Source organism: Triticum dicoccoides, chromosome 5B, assembly GCF_002162155.2.
Source record: "Triticum dicoccoides isolate Atlit2015 ecotype Zavitan chromosome 5B, WEW_v2.0, whole genome shotgun sequence".
Taxonomy (NCBI): domain Eukaryota; kingdom Viridiplantae; phylum Streptophyta; class Magnoliopsida; order Poales; family Poaceae; genus Triticum; species Triticum dicoccoides.
This window is the reverse complement of record NC_041389.1, coordinates 666,413,630-666,434,664: the sequence shown is the minus strand read 5'-3', so window position 1 is coordinate 666,434,664 and position 21,035 is coordinate 666,413,630. Positions and strand designations below refer to the sequence as shown.

Sequence of the window (21,035 nt, the reverse complement as noted above, 5' to 3'; positions counted from 1 at the left end):
TCGACTGGGCTGGCCCGCCAGACATAAAGCGAGTTTTTTTTTCTTATGACGTGCCATAAAAATATTTATTTATTTTTCTTAACACTCGACGTAATAAATCCAAGAGAGAAAAACATGTCGTGGAGTCGAACTTTGAACCTGGCAGGGTTGCCTGATTTCGCTTGGCACTACAACAGACGACTATGACTTACATAATAAGAGGCCAAAAATAAAAGCGAAGTGTCGAATTTTGAAAACTTTTTTTAGGGGCAAACAAGTATTGAAAATGTATTTATTTCTGAATTCTTCGAACATTTTATAAAGTGCATTTTTGAAAATTTCGAATACTTTTATAAAACCAACAACTTTCAGAAAGAGAACACCTTTTGAAACATAAGCATTTTCTTAAATCTGAACAACATTTTAAAGTGCAAACACTTTTTGAAACATAATTTTTTTCTTAAACCTGAACAAAATTTTAAGTGCGAACACTTTTGGTACAATGTAAAAAAATGTTTGCATGTTGTAAAAAATGTGTCATAACCTTAACAGAATATACGTGACATGTGTTTGAAAAAGTGTATGCAAATTTAAAAATGTTGAACCATGTAAAAGATTGTTCGTGTAGTTTTATAAAATGTTTATTGTCATTAAGAAAATGTAAAACATGTATTTGGAAAAATATTACCATGTATTCAAAAAAGTTTTGAAACATTTAATTTAAAAATATCCATAATGTATTTGAAAATATCAAAAGTTTATCAAATATTTAATGTGTGCGTTAAAAATATATATTTGGTACTGAGAAAAATTAGACATGTGCAAAAAAGAAAAATGAAAAGAAAACGTGAAAGAGAAAAACTAAGAAAAACCAAATTAGTGCGCGCGCATGAGCGACTGCGCTACTGGGCTGGCTCAATCCACCAAATACCGGCGAAGTCCTCTCAAGGTTTAAAATAGACCTGGATTAGAGAGTTTGGTGTGTTGATTTCAGGGATTGAGAGTTTGGGGTTTGATTTAGCTTTCGCCTACAAATTCAAGGTTTGTTTTGAACTTTTTTCACCAAGTGGCTTAGTTGTACAAGATTTTCTTTTCTCAAGGTCGAGTGGCGTCGTGCAGTCGGTCTGCTAATACTTCCAGGCGAGTGCGTGAGACGGGCCCGACTCGAACAGGTTTTAGGCACCGGTAAAAACACAAGTAGGCAAACTGCAACATGAAAAAGCTGCCAATTTTTGTGCTCTGTGAGCACACCAGCAAACGGTAAAGTGGTGACGGATCGTGCAGGATTGCACGATACGCAAATATACCATGGATTAAGGTTAAAACTGGTCGTCATATGCGAACCAATCTGTGGTTAGATGGTTAGAGGAACTATGGCATCCCCAGCCCACCAGGGTCTCGCATTTATTTCTGGATTTATTTCAGGATTTTCGGTGATGTGCATTCAGTGGAAGGAGTCGTTCCCGTCGACGACGAGGCGCCTATAGTGTCTTCGTAAATCTCAAGATGATATGCCGGCTCAGTCTTTTCAAAACAAAACTGCCAAATTCTATTTTATTTTACTAAAATGAGGTAAAATTGGCAAAAGCATTCACTAAATGGGGTAAATTCCAAAGAAAAACTGCTAAGCGAGGTATATATATTGTAAAAAATGTCAAAACAACCCCGTAAAAAAAAGTCAAAACATGAGGTAATAAAAAACTGGATTCAGTCTATCCCTTTTTTTACCTACACTAGTAAACGTGCACGTGCAACGCACGTCTGAATTAATATAAAATTAGTCAAACATGGCGGTCATCTAAATCGTTGCATGTCATGTCATGAAACATGACGGGTAGGGCTGCGGGCGGCGGCCCTGACCGAGGCCCCCTCGGCTGGTCGGGGTGGCGGTGCAGTGGCGGTGGCTCCGGTGGTGCGTGCCCGGCGGCTCCGGCGCTTGGAGCTCGTCGGGCGACGCGGATAGGCAGCGGTCGGGCGTGGCTCCTGCTCCGGCCGTGGGCGGCGGCAAGGGCAGGTCTCGGTAGCCTTCCGATGTCGTGGCGGCTTCACGGTGGCTCGATGGATCTGTCCGCGGCAACAGTCGGCTTCTCCGGCGTCGTTTTGTCTGGGTTCGGGCCGTCTCGACCTTCACCCTATCTCCTCGTCGCCCGGACGCTACTCCCATCAAAGGGCTGGTCCTCTCCCAGCTGCGGTCCACCGCTCATCTCGCGCCCGATACCGCAGGACAAAGCTCGTCTCGCGCACGATGCAGCAGGACCGAGCTCGTCTCGCGCACGATGCAGCAAGATTGACCTCGTCCCCCTCTCATTGCTGCAGGACCGAGCTCATCTCGCGCTTGGGGCAGCAGGATGGGTCGGTGGATACCAGTTCTGGCCGACCTATTGGGTCTCGACGCTGGTGGTCGCCCAGGGGTGCGAAAGGTGGGGTGCGGCGGGTCACGGGTGAGGTGATGTCGAGGTCTTGGATGCTGGGGCGGCGGCCCTGGTGGTGGTGGTTGCGCGGTGCTCTTGGACAAAGCCCGTGCCTTGGTGCTGCCCGGTCATCATGGTCGTGTGGGCGGCGTGGTTGCCGGGTTGTGGCGTTCGGTGGCGATGATTGTTGGCCGAGGTGAAAACCTGCTCTATCTTCAGACGGACAGGCGGCGGCGAAGATCGTTCCCTTCTTGAAGGCGTCGTCGCGGCTCTCATTGCCCGTCATGCGGCTCTGGGGGAAACTCTGATCCTTGGATCGGGCGATGGCGGCGCTCCGGCGTCGTTTCCTTTCTGAAGGCGTCGCCTTGGAGCGCATGGTTCGTCATATGTAGCTTCATATCTTCGGGGCGGTAGCGCTAGGAGTGGTGTTGCTGCGCTCAGCGCCTACGTATCATGTCTTGGGTGTGTGCATGTGTTGCGGTGCCGTGGTGTGTGGTTGTACTGGATGCTTGTGGTTTGATGCTTTATATATAAAACGGGGCGAAAGCCTTTTTCGGTAATGAAGCAGGGCCTGCTTAATCATGCACATCTCATAATTTAGAAACTCTCCAGCCCATTAGGTAACACCATCCATGATTATGTCACTTTGCAGCCTACAAATGACGAAACACATTAAAGATCGTTAAATATGATGATTAAAGATCGTTTGCACACATATAAATTGAAAAATAAGGTTTTGGTGAAATAAATCAAAACAAAGCACCATATCCTTGATGAGATCGTGATGAGACATAATGATGTTCATAGGCATCTAAAATTGCTAGGTTTCCATAAATTGCACTTTTGGAATGTTACACAAGTGCGGGTGCCCAGTCACACCATATATGCATCAATATATGTCTCAATTATTCATGAGATAGGATTGTGCCACGAGGATCGAATACATTACAATTAGGGGCATGGTGTTGCGTAACATCTCACAAAGTCAATGAAAAAACTCTTTATTGTTACTAAATTATTCAAATGTGGAAATTTCAATGTAGAAACCAATAGTAGGACTAAGTTATTTGTGCATAGAGAATGCCTTCATTGGTTCACAAAGAGGTTCAGTAACCAGCCTAAATGAGCAAGGAAACATACCTTGAATTACTCTAGCAAAGAGGATGGTTGCAGAGGGAAGTCCAACCCTTATCAATTGTACCATTATTCCTCAGTCAGATATTGCAAAAAATGGTCATCCATCATCTAATGGTTCCATATTAAGAACCTTGACATACGTGCGGATCTACTCAGTATTAGACAAACCATTTGACAATAATCATGCACCAAAATGTGCATGATTAAAAGACAATACACATGCAATGCATCTCTTCTATTGTTATGTGTTTCAACACCTGCCCATTATATCAAAGAAACAATGTAGATATCAATTAAAATCTAAAAAAACCGTACTCTTCCTAAATGTATCAAATGGAACCACCTTCTAAATAATGTGCAATGAGAAATATTATATATGCATATATTGGAAAAGATAATAACCCGAGTTGTAAGAGTAAATATTGGAACTATCAGTCACCCTTTTATTAGTAGTAAAGCTTCGCCCGCTATTGCACTTGCCCAAACAAAACATAAACTAAATCAGTTCTCTTCAATCCGCTAAAAAGATTATAAGAAAATAAAATTCAATATTCACACCTCGAATAGCTTCAAATGAGAACATGTGTGAATGAAGAGAGGCCATTTGCTCAATCCATTGCAAGTATGCCGATGACCCGCAAAGGCGTGATTATCATGTGCCTGAAGATGGTATCATATATCGACTCGACAGGTTCATGGCTGCAATTATCATTTCTGTATTTACTTGTTATAATGCTAATTTAGAGATGAGGGGTACAAGCTGATGGAGCAGTGGGCAGCATCATTCGGACACTGTGGTAGATCAGAGGACTCTGCTACTCCATCTTCAGTCCAGTTTGCTATGTGCCGGCGCCACTGCCTCCTCCTTCCACCGACACTCCAAATCGAATCTAATTGCAGATGATGATTTCAAAACTGTTGCAGTGAGAACAATGACCTGCAAGCACTCTTAGGGCTCAGATTATAGTGTAAATTGAACGGGTATATAAATAAGGCATTAAGTTAACCATGGTTGGCAAAAAATTGTAACAAAACATGCAAATAAATTAAGATAGTTATAATAGAATAATTGATATTCAAGCTACAGTACAAATAAATAATTTCTTGCCATTGCTTTGAATCACTCCCAATATGTAATGCACCAAGCATATCCCGGGTTATCATATTTAAGCTAGATGGCAAGATAAGGATATACAAAAAAGTTAATGTTCTTATAGAACTTCTTTTGTACACGGTTATATAAAATTCTTGCAGATTTATTTTATGATATTTTTTAGGAAAAAAAAAGACTACAGGAGGCGGTGGTGATCCGCTACCAATTTCTCCATAACAGAAGAGGCCTACACTAATCAGTAAATCACCCAACGATGAATCTTGTTGAGTCTCAACAATAGCACGCAGAGATGCTAGTGGAGAAAAGAAGGTCCTGCAATGCATCAACGCCTAACCACTGCCTCCATCAGCCTGCCGGGCGATCGAGATCTGGCCGCAGGCCCGACCACTGTGAGCAACTTATCGCTGGGACGCTCAAACCACCGCACGCCCTCCTTCACGACCTGTACGCGCGCCAATCCGCGAGAATCAGCGCCTAGTCGCAGATCTGGCCTGCAGCCAACGAAATCAGCGCCCGGACCGGATTTGACCGGCGGCGCAAACCGCGCCAGCACCTCCGCATCGCCCTCGTGCAGGGTGCAGCCTAGCCGCCTGCATCACGCCGCCACTGGGCTACGACCTCCGGCTACCCGCCCGCGCCACCGCTGAGCCAGGCAACTACTCACTCCAGGCCTGTGTAGCGCACCCCGTGCATCCACGCCACCCGAGGAGGCCAGAGCCACTACACCAAGCGCTCGCCACGCACCCGCGCCCGCGCCATGGCGGCAGGAACCAGATGCCCCGCCGTCGCCCTCCATTGGACCGGACCCAGCTCCGCCGCAGGGCGCCAGGGAGGAGGTAGGGGAAGGAAGGATCGGCTATGGTTCTCCCCCGAGCGGCCAGGGAGGCGATGCGGGCGTCGCTAGACGGAAAGCCCTTTTCGCCCTGTTTTGTTATGATTTTGCGTTGACGAAGGGTTGTATGCGGGCGCAACGCGTGGATTCCTCCGTGGGTGGAGTGCGGTCAGTCGTAATAAATTGCTAATTGCACACATAGCTCGGGATTAAATTAATTTTAACCATTAGATTTTATTCAGTGAGGCTAATCTGACGGTGGTAATTAGGCTGGGTACATCTGCGGGGTGGTTTTAAGAAAGAATTAGTTTGATTGTTTAATAGTAGTATAGATGAGGCTAATCTGACGGTGGTAATTAGGCTGGGTACATCTGCGGGGTGGTTTTAAGAAAGAATTAGTTTGATTGTTTAATAGTAGTATAGAAGAAAGGTATTCAACGAAAGTTTAACCTCTTATGAATAATAAATATATAAGAGGACTAAAATTCAAAAGGTTAGGCAAGCGCATACGCTGCCATATGCCAGGGGATAACTAATGTCTTGAACAAAGAGGAATTTGTAATTATACTGGATTTAATTAGGAGTGCGTTAAGCCCTGGCAATCTGTTGAGGCTCGATCTGGTCACGAGCACGGAGCACCGAGCACCCACCCCCATTGGCAATGGACCTAAGCACGGCGCCGGTGGTAGACGCGCGGTTCTGCTCGCCCGACGCCACGGCGTTCACCGTGGCCAGGACGCCCGGCCGCTGGTCGCGGCGCGACTTGACTGTCACGGACGTCCGCGGCGCGGCGGTGATGCAGGCGGAGGCGTCCGGCTTCGGCTTCCACCGCCACTCCCTCCTGCTGGACGCGGCGTCGCGCTGCCCCCTGCTCACCGTGAAGCGCAGGCCGTCCCTGTTCGCGACCGGCCGGAGGTGGGACGCGTTCAGGGGGCACAGCACGAGCCCGACGGAGCTGCTGTTCGCCGCCGTCGCGATGCCTGCGCTGTTCGGCCGGGGCGACGTCCACGTGTACCTTGGCCGCGGCGGCCCCAGCGATAGGCACCCCGACTTCGTCGTCGTCCGGCGCGGACACTACGGGCGCGAGTCCGCCGTGTCCCACGCTGGCGCCACCGTTGCTCGGGTTAACCGGAAGCCGGGACTGTTCCAGCCGCTGGAGTATGATGTTGGTGTTAACGGAGGCATCGACCATGCTTTCGTCGTGGCGCTCGCAGTGATCCTGGATGAGATACATCGCGACGACAATAGACAATAGTGGTCCCCGTTAGACGCTAGTATTTTCATATAGTATTTTCCATGCAAGATGTTTTGCTCTTGTTTTCCAATCAGCCAAATTAGATAAACCCTGGCTAGAGTACGTATAGATCGATCTAGTTTGTGTGTTACTGCCTAGTAGAGTATAGTAATGTGAGAAAAGAAAAAAAATGTGAAACACGCCCTTAGGTCCTTTTTAGTATGTATATAAATTTTGTTCAAAGTTAAAGTATCTCTACTTTGACGGACTTTATCTAAAAAAATATCAACAGTCACAATGCCAAATTAATATTGTTTGATTCATTATGAAATGTAGTTTCGTAGTATATATATTTGGTATTGTAGATATTGATGTTTTTTAATATAAATTTGGTCAAACTTTAAAAAGTTTCCAAGATCTAAGGGCAAGTCCAGCAGTTCCCCTAAAATTTCTCCCCTATATCTCAAAACAGGGGACTCCCTTAAAAAGATTCTCCCGTAAAAATTGCTCAACTCCAGCAGTTCCCCTAAACATCTCCCTTATTCTATATTTTAAGAATATTTCATAACTACCAACGGCTAGTTTCCAACGGCTAGTTTTCCAACGGTTAGTTTCAGGCCTATAAATACATGATCACCCCTCATATCTATCACAATCCTGATCGTGCCTCCTCTTCTACTTCTCTTTCGCCATCTCTCTGCCATCTCTCCACAACAAAATGAGTCACCGTCGAAGTTTGGCCCGACAGTTTTGCGAAGATTCCTCCTCCGAAGATGAGGAACTCATGATGGCTGCAATTGTAGCAGAGGAAGAAGAAGCCCGGTTGGATGCTCCACGACATGGAGGTTCACAACCGGGACGTCAATCTCTTCAGCGCGATTTTGCGGAACGCTTTCAGAATCTCCACAAAGACTATTTTGCAGAGAACCCCACCTTCAAGGCAAGGATGTTTCACAATAGGTATGAAATTGGTGCATCTGTTTCGTTTTCATCATAGTAGTCGCTCTTCATGTCTCATTTAAGTTTTTCTTCACAGGTATAGAATGCATCGTCCTCTTTTTCTGCGCATAGCAAGTGCTATAGAGGCACATGATAGCTATTTTTCCCTGAGAAGAAATAGTGCTGGTGTTCCTGGTTTACATCCTTATCAAAAATTGACCTCAGTATTTCGAATCCTAGCTTATGGGATAGCAGCTGATCTTACTGATGAGTATTGTCGGCTAGCAAAGTCCACCGCTTTAGAAAATCTTAGAAGATTTGTGCGTGCTGTTATCGAGGTCTTTGGGGGTCAATACCTGAGATCTCCAAATGCTGAAGATACTGCTGGATTACTTGCAATTGGAGAGCAAAGGGGGTTTCCGGGTATGCTCGGAAGCATCGACTGCATGCATTGGAAGTGAAAAAATTGCCCTACTGCACACAAAGGTTTTTTTGTTGGCCATAAACGCGTACCCACGGTCATTCTTGAAGCCGTTGCTTCACAAGACCTTTGGATTTGGCATTCTTTCTTTGGTTTACCAGGATCTCATAATGATATAAATGTCCTCCACCGTTCACCCGTGTTTGCAAACCTAGTTGAAGGGCATGCTCCACAAGTGAATTATACCATCAATGGTCACAACTACAACACAGGGTATTACCTTGCAGATGGCATATATCCGCAGTGGGCAACATTTGTGAAGACAATTCCAAATCCAAAAGGTGAGAAGAACAAAAATTTCTCCCGGTTTCAAGAAGCATGTCGGAAGGATGTCGAACGAGCCTTTGGTGTTCTGCAAGCTCATTTTGCTATTGTACGTGGGCCGGCAAGGTATTGGGATCTGGAGACACTCGGAGAAGTGATGACAGCTTGTATCATCCTACATAACATGATAATAGAAGATGAGTGTGGAAGTCGTGTAGACTACCGCTACGATAACATGGGAGAACTAGTGATACCTTCTCACCGAGAGGCGGCTACATTGACTCAGTTTCTTCAAGCTCAGAGTGATATTCGAGACAAACAAGTTCACTGTTAGCGTCAAGTTGATCTAGTTGAGCACCTGTGGCAGATCCGTGGACTGATGTAGCTTTCAATAATGTAGTCTATGTCATCATTTTAGATTATGCAAGTGTGTACTGTTTTTCAATTATAATGGGAGTGTAAGCACTATCTGTATCATTTTCTAAGTAATGGAAGCAATGATCTAGCTAACATAGTCAGCCAAATGTTTCAGAGACATAGTACAGATTACTACACATAGTTCATCCAAATGGTTCAAAGATAATAATTAGTACAGAATACAAGACACATTTCATCCAAATGGTTCGAAGATAATAAGTAGTACAGACTACAAGACACATTTCATCCAAATGGTTCGAAGATAATAAGTAGTACAGATTACAAGACACATTTCATCCAAATGGTTCGAAGATAATAAGTAGTACAAATTACAACACATAGCTCAAGCCGACGAGTTACGATGTCGGTTGATGATCTGGCTCTTCCTTAATTTGTAGAATTCTTGTTCTTGCTCATCCATGCCACTAAGGTCCATGCTCATTATTTTGCTTTCTTCAGCCCCCATCATGCGTTCTTCCGCCATTCTCATGATTCGTATCTTTTCTTCTTCTAATTCCATATTTTTTTCTTGTATTGCAAGTTTGTTTCTTTCTTCTACCAACCTATCTTCTTTTCTCTGTTTGTCCATTGCAATCATGAGCTCAAATCGCTCTTGTCTTTTTTACTCCCTTGTCTCCAAGATACCCCCAAATGATTCAATGGCACTACTATTACCTGTACTGGAAGAACTTTGAGCCCGCCATGCTGCATCTTTAGCCCTCTTGATTCCAGGTGGCCTTTTCTTAGGAACAACTTTAGAGGGAGATGTAGCTTCATCCTCAAACAAACTAGCAGATGATGAATTAGGAGTATCCAAGGAGGATGTCTTCTGTTTTTTCTGGGACCGAGATTTCCACTTCTCGGTGTCTTCCAACTTATTAAAGCAATGCATCAATCCAAATGATTTATTTGCCTTTTCTCCATTGGCATAGAGAACAAACACTTGACATAGCTACATTAATACATATGCATCAGCACAACAAAGATATGAACAAAACAGGAACCATGCAAAGCATATTTGTTACCTTATTTTCACGTGGCATCCCACTTTGGTTCCTATTCTGGACCTGACTATAACATGCACAAAACCTATTCACTTGTTCTTGAATAATAGCCCAACGATGCTGAAGAGAACCTTGTGTGCGACCATGGTCTTCAGATTTATTGGCATGGAAGTAAGCATCGATTCTTTTCCAATAACAGTCACGAGATTGGTCTACTCCTATGATTGGATCTTGAGTTATCTCGAGGTACGCATCCACCAAAGTTAAGTCTTCAGCCTTGCTGAAATTCTTTTGCCTCTTCGAAGCGCTTGCTTTCTTCGCCTTTGCTTTCGAAGACCTTGCTTTCACAGGGGTAGGCTCTTCAGTCTCTTCGAGATCAGTTTGTTGTTCTTCATGCCCTTCGAGATCAATTTCTTGTTCTACATGCCCTTCAAGATCGACATGTTGTTCTTCAGTCCAGTGCAAATCATTCAATCCGGCATCACTATGCAATAGATCAAAATAACTCTGATCGTCCATTACCAAAATCTGAAATAGAAACAAGAAACAATAAGCTTCAACACAAATAAATAGTAGTAGCAGTAGCAAAAATTTCTAGCAAGCTCTCTCTATGTTCTGTATGTAAAAATGTGCAGCAATCTCTCTCTGCTTGCTGCTCTCTATGTCACATCTGTGTGCTATTTGGTCCTGCACGAGTATATCTCTCTTTCTCACATCTCTGTACTCTTTCTCAAATAAATAGCAATAGTAGTAGCACTGAAGATGCACAAGCAATCTGGAACATCACCTTTGTCTATCCATATTTGCACGCATGCAACAACTCCACTAGCCAGCCCACACCAGCATCCAACCCTGTCTCTCCCTCTCTGTTCTTCCTCCACATGCAACAACAGCTCCTCCCTTCAATCCCCTCCAGTAGCAGCTGCTGGCAAACCTCCTCCCGCTCTGCTCTCTACCCGAGCAGGAGCTCCTCCCTCCTCCCTTCAATCCCCTCCAGCAGCAGCTGCTAGTAGACCCCCTCCCGCTCTGCTCTCTACCCCGAGCAGGAGCTCCTCCCTTCGAGCCCATCCTCATCTTCAGCCACGACGGCCATGCCCGTCCCCCTGTATCCAATGCCCGACGGCTCTTCAAGCAAGCCACAACGGCCGCGCCCCCGTATCCACTGCCGGACGGCGATCTCTCTCCCTCCCTAGATTTGCTACTTTGCTCGGATCTGAGAGAAAATCAGTGAATGAACGAACCTGGGATGCAGTGGCGGCGGCGGCGTGGTGGTGGGAGGGAGATTTCCGGACGCAGCCGTTGCCTCCACCAGCGAGTCAGGGAGGGGATCGGGGAGGTGTCGTTCCCCTAGATAGAGGGGAGAGAGAGGGCGATTTGGGGGAGACCAGAAAAACAGGGAGGGGATCGCTGCTGGAGGCGTTTTTTTGCTGTTCTCCCCTAAAATAACGATCGGGGAGGGTTTCGGGGCGCTGCTGGACTTGCTCTAATACACGGAGTAAAAAGGACCGGAGGGACTATATATACTACTCCCCAAATGTTAAATTATGATCTAAATTCTAGTACCGTATGGACTAGACGTAGTACATACGGTGTGGGCCTTTGCGTTGGTACCGACGCGTACGAGTACAACTCGTTTACTTGTCCTTCAAGGACTCTCATGTATTGCCCTCTTATATACCCCATGTAGTCGCACCTCAGACGGTCTGTCGTCTCGTGCTTGTAATACTCCTCCTCATAGTGATCGCACCTTCGTGCGTCCGTGGTTTTCTCCCGCAAGGGTTTCCACGTAAAAATCCGTGTCTCTTTGTCTCGTTTATTCTCGTTATTATCTAACAAGTGGTATACAGAGCCAAGTTACAGATACGAGATTTGAGACGAGAGAATTAGGGTTGCGCGCCGCCGCCGGCATGTGACCAGGCGATCCGAGGCAGGATCGATTTCCGCGTGCTGCTAGTCTGTACGACGCCGAGACCGACAACAGTCCGTACGCGTTCATATCAGCAAGGGAGCAGCCGCTTTCTCCGATCAACCGAGACGCTGCTTCAAGTCTCGAGGGCATCACGTGTGGTGCTGCTTCCCCCGATCGTGACGTGAAGACAGAAGCCAAGTACTACTAGTACTCACTTTTTTTCCAAGATCGATCTTGGTAGTAGCCTTGCTACTTTTCACGTGAAGGCAAAGTTAACAATCAGTACTACGTGCCACGTGAAGTCATCCACGTCAGATTTTTTTTGTCTTTGGTTGCTACGTGCACACGAGTATACTACCAGGTGCTATCTGTTTTAGTTTTTGATTCGCATATTAAATTATGTCAAGAATTTTTTCTACCGGCTTGTACTACTTTGTGTACACAGATTTAATCTACTCATGGCATCCATGAAGTACAATTTTCCGCTGCTGGACCGTGACACAAGGTTTACCCTATGGCAAGTCAAGATGCGGGCGTTGTTGGCACAGGCCGACTATGATGTAGCACAGGATAGTTTTGGGAAGAACCGAATTCAAGATTGGACTGATGAGGAGAAAAGAATTGATTGTAAGGCTTTGTCACAAATTCAACTCCATTTGCATAATAATATTTTGCAGGAAGTTTTGAGTGAGAAAACTGTCGCCGCTCTATGGTTAAAGCTGGAAGGGATTTGCATGACTAAGGATCTCACCAGCAAGATGCATCTGAAGCAAAAATTATTCCTGCACAGGTTACCCGAGGGAGGTAATGTTTTGAATCATATTTCAGAATTTAAAGAGATCATATCTGATCTAGCTGCAATGGAGGTTAAGTATGAAGATGAAGATACTGCTTTAATGTTACTTTGTTCACTGCCAAGTTCTTATACCAATTTTAGAGACACCATATTATACAGTCGTGATACTCTCACGCTTAATGAAGTTTATGAAGCTTTGAACTCTAAGGAGAAGATGAAATTAATGGTGCCTCATGATGGTTCGAGTTCATCCCAAGTCGAGGGATTATCTGTTCGTGGCAGGACAAAGGAGAAGAACTCCAATAATGGAAACAGAGGCAAAAGTAAAAACGGCTACAGGGGCCGGTCGCAATCCAGAGACAAGAAGTATTGCAGGTATTGCAAGAGAGACGGGCATGACATCTCTGAGTGTTTCAAGTTGCAGAACAAGGAAAAGAGGAAAGGTAACAAACCAGGTGAAAATTCTGCTAACGTTGCTCGTGATGATAGTTCCGATGATGCTCTTGTCGTTATTGCTGGATGTGCTGAGACCAATGATGAGTGGGTACTTGACACTGCATGCACTTTTCATATGTGTCCACATAGAGATTGGTTTAATACTTTTGATTTCACTACTGCTGCTGGTTCCGTTTTGGGTTTTGATAATTCACCATGCAAGATTGAAGGCATAGGTTCTATTCGAATCAAGATGTTTGATGGCATAATCAGAACTTTGACAGATGTTCGGTATATTCCGAAGATGAAGAGAAATCTTATTTCTATGAGTGCCCTTGATGCAAAGGGGTACAAGTATTCAGGTGGAGATAGTGTTTTGAAAGTCACCAAAGGTTCCCTTATTGTGATGAAAGGTGACTTAAGTTCGACCAATGGTCTTTATTACCTTCGAGGTTCTACCGTTTCAGGTAACGCTACTCTAGTTGTTTCAAAGAATTCTGATTGTGATGCTGCTAACCTTTGGCATATGCGTCTTGGACATGTGAGTGAACTTGGTTTAGCAGAGTTAAATAAGAGAGGTCTTCTTGATGGATATGAACCTGGTAAATTGAAATTTTGTGAGCATTGTATCTTTGGCAAGCACAAGAGGGTGAAGTTCAATACTTCGACTCATACAACTGAAGGTATTCTTGATTATGTGCATTCTGATTTATGGGGACCATCTCGCAAGAAGTCACTAGGTGGTGCTAGCTACATGCTGACTATTATTGATGATTATTCAAGAAAAGTTTGGCCTTATTTCTTGAAGCATAAATATGAAGCATTCTCAGCTTTTAAGGAGTGGAAGATTATGGTTGAAAGACAAACTGAAAGGAAGGTAAAAATACTTCGGACTGATAATGGTATGGAATTCTATTCTAAGGAATTTAAGAATTATTGCAAGTCTGAAGGCATTGTCAGACATTACACCGTTCCTTATACTCCTCAACAAAACGGTGTTGATGAGCTATGAACAGGACCATTATTTCCAGAGCCCGTTGCATGTTGTCCAATGCAGGTTTGCATAGGCGTTTTTGGGCTGAGGCCGCTTCCACTGCTTGTTATCTCATTAATCGTTCACCATCTATTGCTCTTAATAAGAAAACTCCAATTGAGGTATGGTCTGGTTCACCTGCTGATTATTCACAGTTGAGAGTTTTTGGTTGCACTGCTTATGCTCATGTTGATAACGGAAAGCTGGAGCCTAGGGCTGTTAAGTGCATCTTTCTTGGTTATAAGTCTGGTGTTAAAGGTTTTAAATTGTGGAATCCTGAAACCGAGAAGGTTGTTATTAGCAGAAATGTTATCTTTAATGAATCTGCTATGTTACATGATGTTTCATCTACTAATGTTCCCGTTGAGAGTGAACAACAGCCTACTATTCAGCAGCCTACTATTCAGGTGGAGCATGTTATTGATTCAGGTGATACATCTGGTAATGAAATTGTTGATGCACATGATGAACCCGTCGTTAATGATGATCATGTCACTCCCACTCCAAATCAGCCTATTGTTCCACCCAGTTGGAATCTTGCACATGACAGAGTTATGCGGGGTATTAATAAACCTGACAGGTTAATTGAAGAGTGCAATATTGTTTCTTTTGCTTTATCTGTTGCAGAAGAAATTGAAGGTAATGCTGAGCCTTCTTCATATTCCGAGGCTATTATTTCTGGTGATAGTAATAAGTGGATGACTGCTATGCATGATGAGATGGAATCACTTGAAAAGAATGGCACTTGGAATTTAGTAAAATTGCCTAGAGAGAAGAAACCTATTCGTTGCAAGTGGGTTTTCAAGAGGAAAGAAGGTGTTTCTCCTAATGATGAGACAAGATATAAAGCAAGGTTAGTTGCTAAAGGTTATAGCCAGATTCCAGGTATTGACTATAACGAAGTCTTTTTTCCTGTTGTGAAGCATAGCTCTATTCGCACTTTACTCAGTATTGTTGCCATGCATAATCTTGAGCTTGAACAATTGGATGTTAAAACTGCATTCTTACATGGAGAATTAGAAGAGGATATTTATATGGAACAACCTGAAGGTTTTGTTATTCCTGGAAAAGAAAAGCTTGTCTGTAAGTTAAAGAAATCTCTTTATGGATTGAAGCAATCCCCGAGACAGTGGTACAAGAGATTTGACACCTTTATGCTCTCTCAAGGTTTCAAAAGGTCTAATTATGATAGTTGTGTTTATTTGAAAACTGTCAATGGTTCAACTATTTATTTGCTCCTTTATGTTGATGATATGCTTATTATTGCAAAGAGTATGTCAGAGATTAATGAACTAAAGAAGCAATTGAGTAATGAATTTGAGATGAAGGATTTGGGTGCAGCAAAGAAAATACTTGGCATGGAAATATCCAGAGATAGACCGCCTGGAAAAGTATATCTAAGTCAGAAGGGATATATTGATAAAGTTCTTCGTCGTTTTAATATGCACAATGACAAGCCGGTGAGTACACCGTTAGCTGCACACTTCAAATTGTCATCAGCTTTATGTCCTAAGTCAGATGCAAATATTGAGTACATGTCTAGAGTTCCCTATTCAAGTGTAGTTGGTTCACTTATGTATGCATGGTTTATTCTCGTCCTAACCTATCATATGCATTGAGTGTTGTTAGTAGATACATGGCTAATCCTGGAAAAGAGCATTGGAAAGCAGTTCAGTGGATTTTCAGATACCTGCGTGGTACTTCTAATGCTTATTTACAGTTTGGGAAAACTAGAGATGGACTTGTTGGTTTTGTTGATTCTGATTTTGCTGGTGATTTGGATAAGAGAAGATCGCTCACAGGTTATGTTTTCACCATTGGTGGTTGTGCTGTGAGTTGGAGAGCAACTTTGCAGTCTATTGTGGCATGTTCCACTACTGATGCTGAGTATATGGCTATTTCTGAGGCTTGCAAAGAAGCTATCTGGTTGAGAGGTTTATACACTGAGCTTTGTGGAGATTCATCTTGCCCTACCGTATTTTCTGATAGTCAAAGTGCCATATATCTTACAAAGAATCCAATGTATCATGAGAGGACAAAGCACATTGATGTCAGATTTCATTATATTCGAGATGTTGTTGCTGAAGGCAATTTGAAGGTATGCAAGATAAGTACTCATGATAATCCTACTGATATGATGACAAAGCCAGTTCCGACCAATAAGTTTGAGCTTTGCTCAGGCTAAGTTGGTATTTCTTATTAGTCCTATGGACTTTGACGCACAAGGTGTTTATGCTGATTTGGATGGAGTTATTCACTTTCTTCGACTACTGGAGGGAATTTGGATCAAGGTGGAGATTGTTAAATTATGATCTAAATTCTAGTACCGTATGGACTAGACGTAGTACATACGGTGTGGGCCTTTACGTTGGTACCGACGCGTACGAGTACAACTCGTTTACTTGTCCTCCAAGGACTCTCATGTATTGCCCTCTTATATACCCCATGTAGTCGCACCTCAGACGGTCTGTCGTCTCGTGCTTGTAATACTCCTCCTCATAGTGATTGCGCCTTCGTGCGTTCGTGGTTTTCTCCCGCAAGGGTTTCCACGTAAAAATCCGTGTCTATTTGTCTCGTTTATTCTCGTTATTATCTAACATCAAAGTTACAAAGTTGAGACACTTATTTTGAAACGGAGGGAGTACTATCTATCGAGTAGTATCCTCGTTGGGTCTTCAGGAGACGAAAATTGATCAAACCTTCACCTCTGAATTCTTGAAATCGTATTCTCTGATCCTGGTTTAAAGCAACCTTGAGGCTGTTTTAGGAGTGAATTTGCCCCTGATGTCTCCCTCCATGGGGTGCGGCATGAGCTAGTCGCCGCCGCCGAGCTTCGCAAAATACGGCAGGAGCTCGTCGTCATGAACGGTGGGAACCCTCCGGGACACGACATCAACGGAGGCAAGGGAGATGTCTGAGCTTTGGCCCGAGGACGACATGGTGTTCCGCATATGGAGCGCGCGACGCCAACGTGCACAACACCAACTTAAACGTCTCCTACGCATGGGGCGAGGCGGTGCTCCGCTTGCTGCTGTCGCTGCGCGCTGCCGTAATTCAAATCAGGTCATTACCCGCACCAAGGGTAGGTTCTCGTGTTGCTCATCATGCTACATCAAAAGGCAGTTGCACACCACTGTATACTTACATCCATGCAAAATTGCAGACACCACTAAACTAACTCTAACTAGAATAGGCTGGACAGCTAATTAACGATCATTGGCCACACAACGTACACTTATTACAAGCCGACTCAAATACAAAGAAATAGTTTGAACAGTAGTACAAATAGGCTACCACACTATCTGATTACTTGTAGCAGGGAGATTCGGATGTTGACACCCGCGCGTCTTTCTCGGTACACGGAGAGCCACCTTGCACGGTCGCGGTCAAGCTTCCTCCGGCAGCACCAATCAACGCCGGCTCCTCGGCCGCCACCGACGACGACGGCTGTGCCTGCCCGTTCTCGCCGGGCAGCCCCGCCTGGGCACGGCAGAGAGGGCACGTCGTCCTGGTGCGCAGCCAGGCGTCGACGCACTCCAAGTGGAACAGGTGGCCGCAGTTGGGCAGCTCCCGAGCCTGGTCTCCGTCGGCGAGCTCGGCCAGGCACACAGCGCACTCAGCCCTCGCGGCTGCGCCGCTCTCCTTCCGGTACGCGGTGACCGGCAGCGCCGAGAGAGCGGACGCGTCCAACCCGTGCCGCCGGCTGCCGATCATGCCAACGGACCGGAGGATGCCGCCGGCGAGGCCGTGGCCGCCGCTTCTGCGTGAGCGAGTGATCATCAGGTAAACCATGAGAGGGATGACGACGACGACGACGGTGATCATCAGGAGGACCAAAGAGACGGTGAGCGCGAGGCGGGCGCTGAAGTTGTAGGTCGCCTGCGGCACATACGGCTCGGCGGCACCCGGCGCGCCGGCCACTGGGTTCCCTGACATGGCACGGCTCGACAAGCTCTCTGGCTGGTACTACAAATCAAGTACACTAGGAAAACAATGTGAAAGTGCAGAAGGATTTATCTCAGAGCTTAGCTTGGGCAAGACGCTGCTCGTGTCAACTGTGGTGTCAGTGTCACATACACTAGGATATGTTTGATGCGACGCTGACACACGGGGTGACGAGGAACAAATTGTCACTGAGACGATCATTGTTCCTTTGGATTAATTTGAGCGGCGCGGTTTGACTAAAAGGCATTTTTAAGGCTTACCCGAGCTTTCGGTAAACAGAGAATTTTCTCCCATCTCCAGCGGACCCTTAAACCGCGGAACTGAAAATGCGTTTTTCAGCTCGTGGAAAACGTATTTTAAGGGTTGATTTAAGCTGCGGCCGAACAGATCCCACAAATTTAAACGGGAAACCCGAATATTCGCTTATATTTTTTTCCCATGCCTTCTTCTTCCTCGCCCCCTGTGTCCACGGTCAGCTAGAGATGCTCTGAACATGCATATGTACATTTGATTTCGACAAATTTAACGCATGCGCACGACGCGTACGTACGTTCATCCGTGCAGCACTAGTGCACCACGACTCAGTCGAGTGCCGAGACCCCTGAGACGGCGAGCGTGCCGGCGGCGGCGAGCCCCGCGGGCTAGCGTGGCGGGCATGAGCACCAGACTGAAAAGAAGGACGAGAGGCGCCGTCGAGATGGACGGGCGGCGGCGGCGGTCCGAAGGGGTGGGGCGGCTTCCTGGATGAGCAGGGCGGCGGCTGGGGACAGACGGGGCGACGGCCGGGAGCGAGCCATGAAGGTTCCGATGGCAGTTGGACTCCCGTCAATGGTCTTTTGCATAATACAGGGCACCCTCGGGTTGGCTCCGTAATCCTTATTTTCAGAGGTTCAGTGGGGATGTTTTCCGCGCCCCTTAAAAAAATTTACAGGTCGGAGTCGTTTACGGGTTCTATTCATGTTGTTTTTTCTGCCTAAAACTGTAAACTGGCAGTTATTTTACAGTTTTCTGTGTTTTAAAGGGTCCTAGAGATGCTCTAAGCTTGTCAAGTTTAATGGGCTAATATGAACGGTGTGGGTGGCATTTCACGTTATATTGTGATAGGCACTATATAGCATGTAATGGTGCTCTACATATATGTAATTAAAATAAAAGGGTACACATCAATGCACCCACAATAAGTTTTTATTTGCTCCCGTAAAAAAACTTTTCGTTTGCTCTAGACATGTGCCGTTTACTTGTAGGGTTTGTTTGACTCGAAGAAATTTCATAGCAATTTTAGAGGTTCCATTTCTTAGGATTTATTCTTCTATAAAGCTTGTTTGATTTATAGGAGTGGAAATGATAGGAATTTTCCCATGGTCTGCTTTGCATACAACTCCAAACGAACAATTCCATTGTGTCCAACCTCATAATTTTCTTTGTTTTTGTGACAACTCTGGCTTGCACCTAACGCTTTGGGAAATTTCCTCCGTATTTTCTTGATGCAACCAAACAACTTCTATTATCTTTGACTTCCCATGACATCTAAATCTATGATTACCACTGACACGGTCGGTTATTGTTCCTGTGGATTAATTTGATCGGCGTGGTTTGACTACAAGGCATTTTTAAGGCTATCTGAGCTGTCGGTACACAGAGAATTTTCTGCCGTGTAAACTTGTCCAAGTTTGGTCAGATGAATGGTGTGCGTGGGCGGCATTTCACGTTATAATATGATAGACAAGAGCATATATGTAATAGTACTCTACATGTCCCTAGTAAAATAAAAATGTGTACATCAATGCACCCACAATAACTTTTCATTTGGTCTAGACATGTGTGGTTTACTTGTAATATCTGTTTGGTTCAAAGAAATTCCGTAGGAATTTGAGAGGATTCCATTTCTTAGGATTTTTTTATCTATAAAGCTTGTTTGGTTTATAGGAATGAAAACCACACTAATTTTCTTATGGTCTGCCTTGCTTAACAAATCCAAAGGAAAAAGTCCATTGAGTCCAACCTCATAATTTTCTTCTATTTTGTCACAACTCTGGCACGCGCCTAATGTTGGGAAAGTTCCTCCATGTTTTCTATGCACTCAAACAACTTATATTATTTCTAACTTCCGGCGTTTTTGATTCCTATAGGATTCAACATGACATGGACATGACATCCAAATTCTATGTTTTTTCATATTTCTGTTTTTTTAATCACATGAACCTGAGAGCCCCTAACCTTTTTGTTTTGCAGCATCGCACTGGTATTTTTCAAAGGACTTTTATAACTACCAAACGTTCGGATTTAAGCAATAGGCAAGAACGATCCTTATTTCACTCTAGTTATATACATGCATGCATTAGAATGACTAATTTTCTTTTCACGTGCACTATTCCCTTTAATTACATGCATATGTGCACTAGAAGACGAAAAACTGATGTCACCTAGATTCTTTTTTTTTCAAACTTTGAAATGTTTTGTAGCTTAAACCGTCGCTCCGATTAAAAAAACGTCTTCGCAAAAAAAAAAACCGTCTCGACGAGATCTTCAAAACTAGATCCCAGGTTGATATGTTCTGATGACTTTTTTTTGGATCAAAAAGTTACCACATCTGGGCTACGTAAGTTATCACGTCCGTCGTACATAAGTTACCATGTCATTTACATAGAAGTAACTGGGAGTATATTTTCGACAAACTTTTATCATGGGTTCAAAAAATGATTATGGTGTTTGCAGTGAGTTATTAGCTTTGTTGTGTATATTACCATGTTGCACAAAAGTTATCGGGGCTATTTTTTCATTAATTTTCATTCCCTCTGTCAAAAAATTACCTCGATATTTGTATATGAGTTATCAGCTCCGATGTGCGTATATTATCATGTTGTTTACATATGAGTTATTGGGAGGTACTTTTTAACAACATTTTTCCCTGGTCAAAAAGTTACCACGGCCGGATAGAGTAAGTTATCAGCTCTATTGTATGTATATTACCATGTTATTTACACACAAGTTATGAAGTTATTTACACACCAGGGTCAAAAGTTACCGTGGGGTTTGTAGTGAGTTATCAACTTTATTTTTGTGTATAATACCGTGTTATTTGCACAGAAGGTTCCGTGAATATGT

The 21,035-nt window shown here is 44.3% G+C and overlaps 2 protein-coding genes and 1 long non-coding RNA gene across 4 annotated transcripts; all 3 read right to left on the bottom strand.

Annotated features, from left to right (window-relative positions):
- Window positions 1-2,921: 2,921 nt before the first annotated feature.
- LOC119312464 lies at window positions 2,922-3,781 on the bottom strand. Its single transcript, XR_005151361.1, has 2 exons — window positions 3,531-3,781; window positions 2,922-3,043 (listed from the first exon to the last, which is right to left on the bottom strand). It is a non-coding gene; the product is annotated as an uncharacterized LOC119312464 (long non-coding RNA).
- Window positions 3,782-8,985: 5,204 nt separating this feature from the next.
- Window positions 8,986-11,238, bottom strand: LOC119312463 (glutathione S-transferase T3-like). Of its 2 annotated transcripts, none has more exons than XM_037588186.1 (3): window positions 11,054-11,238; window positions 9,834-10,340; window positions 8,986-9,760 (listed from the first exon to the last, which is right to left on the bottom strand). In XM_037588186.1, exons 2-3 carry the CDS (start codon window positions 10,329-10,331, stop codon window positions 9,431-9,433), a joined length of 828 nt encoding a protein of 275 aa, XP_037444083.1. In that variant the 5' UTR covers window positions 10,332-10,340; window positions 11,054-11,238; the 3' UTR covers window positions 8,986-9,430. The 2 variants fall into 2 exon arrangements, with proteins under 2 accessions (XP_037444083.1, XP_037444084.1); XM_037588187.1 differs by lacking the exon at window positions 11,054-11,238 and adding an exon at window positions 10,600-10,680.
- A 5,700-nt stretch (window positions 11,239-16,938) lies between these two features.
- On the bottom strand, window positions 16,939-17,980 carry LOC119306568 (E3 ubiquitin-protein ligase EL5-like). Its single transcript, XM_037582751.1, has one exon. The coding sequence runs from the start codon at window positions 17,919-17,921 to the stop codon at window positions 17,292-17,294; it is 630 nt and encodes a 209-aa protein (XP_037438648.1). The 5' UTR covers window positions 17,922-17,980; the 3' UTR covers window positions 16,939-17,291.
- Between the last annotated feature and the right edge of the window lie 3,055 nt (window positions 17,981-21,035).

Bases quoted from the DNA above. Each gene is read 5' to 3' on its own strand.
- LOC119312463 (XM_037588186.1), bottom strand. From the start codon at position 10,331: ATGGACGATCAGAGTTATTTTGATCTATTGCATAGTGATGCCGGATTG. The intron at 9,761-9,833 runs GTAACAAATATG...GTATTAATGTAG, and splicing joins GGATGCCACGTGAAAATAAG to CTATGTCAAGTGTTTGTTCT.
- LOC119306568 (XM_037582751.1), bottom strand. From the start codon at position 17,921: ATGTCAGGGAACCCAGTGGCCGGCGCGCCGGGTGCCGCCGAGCCGTAT.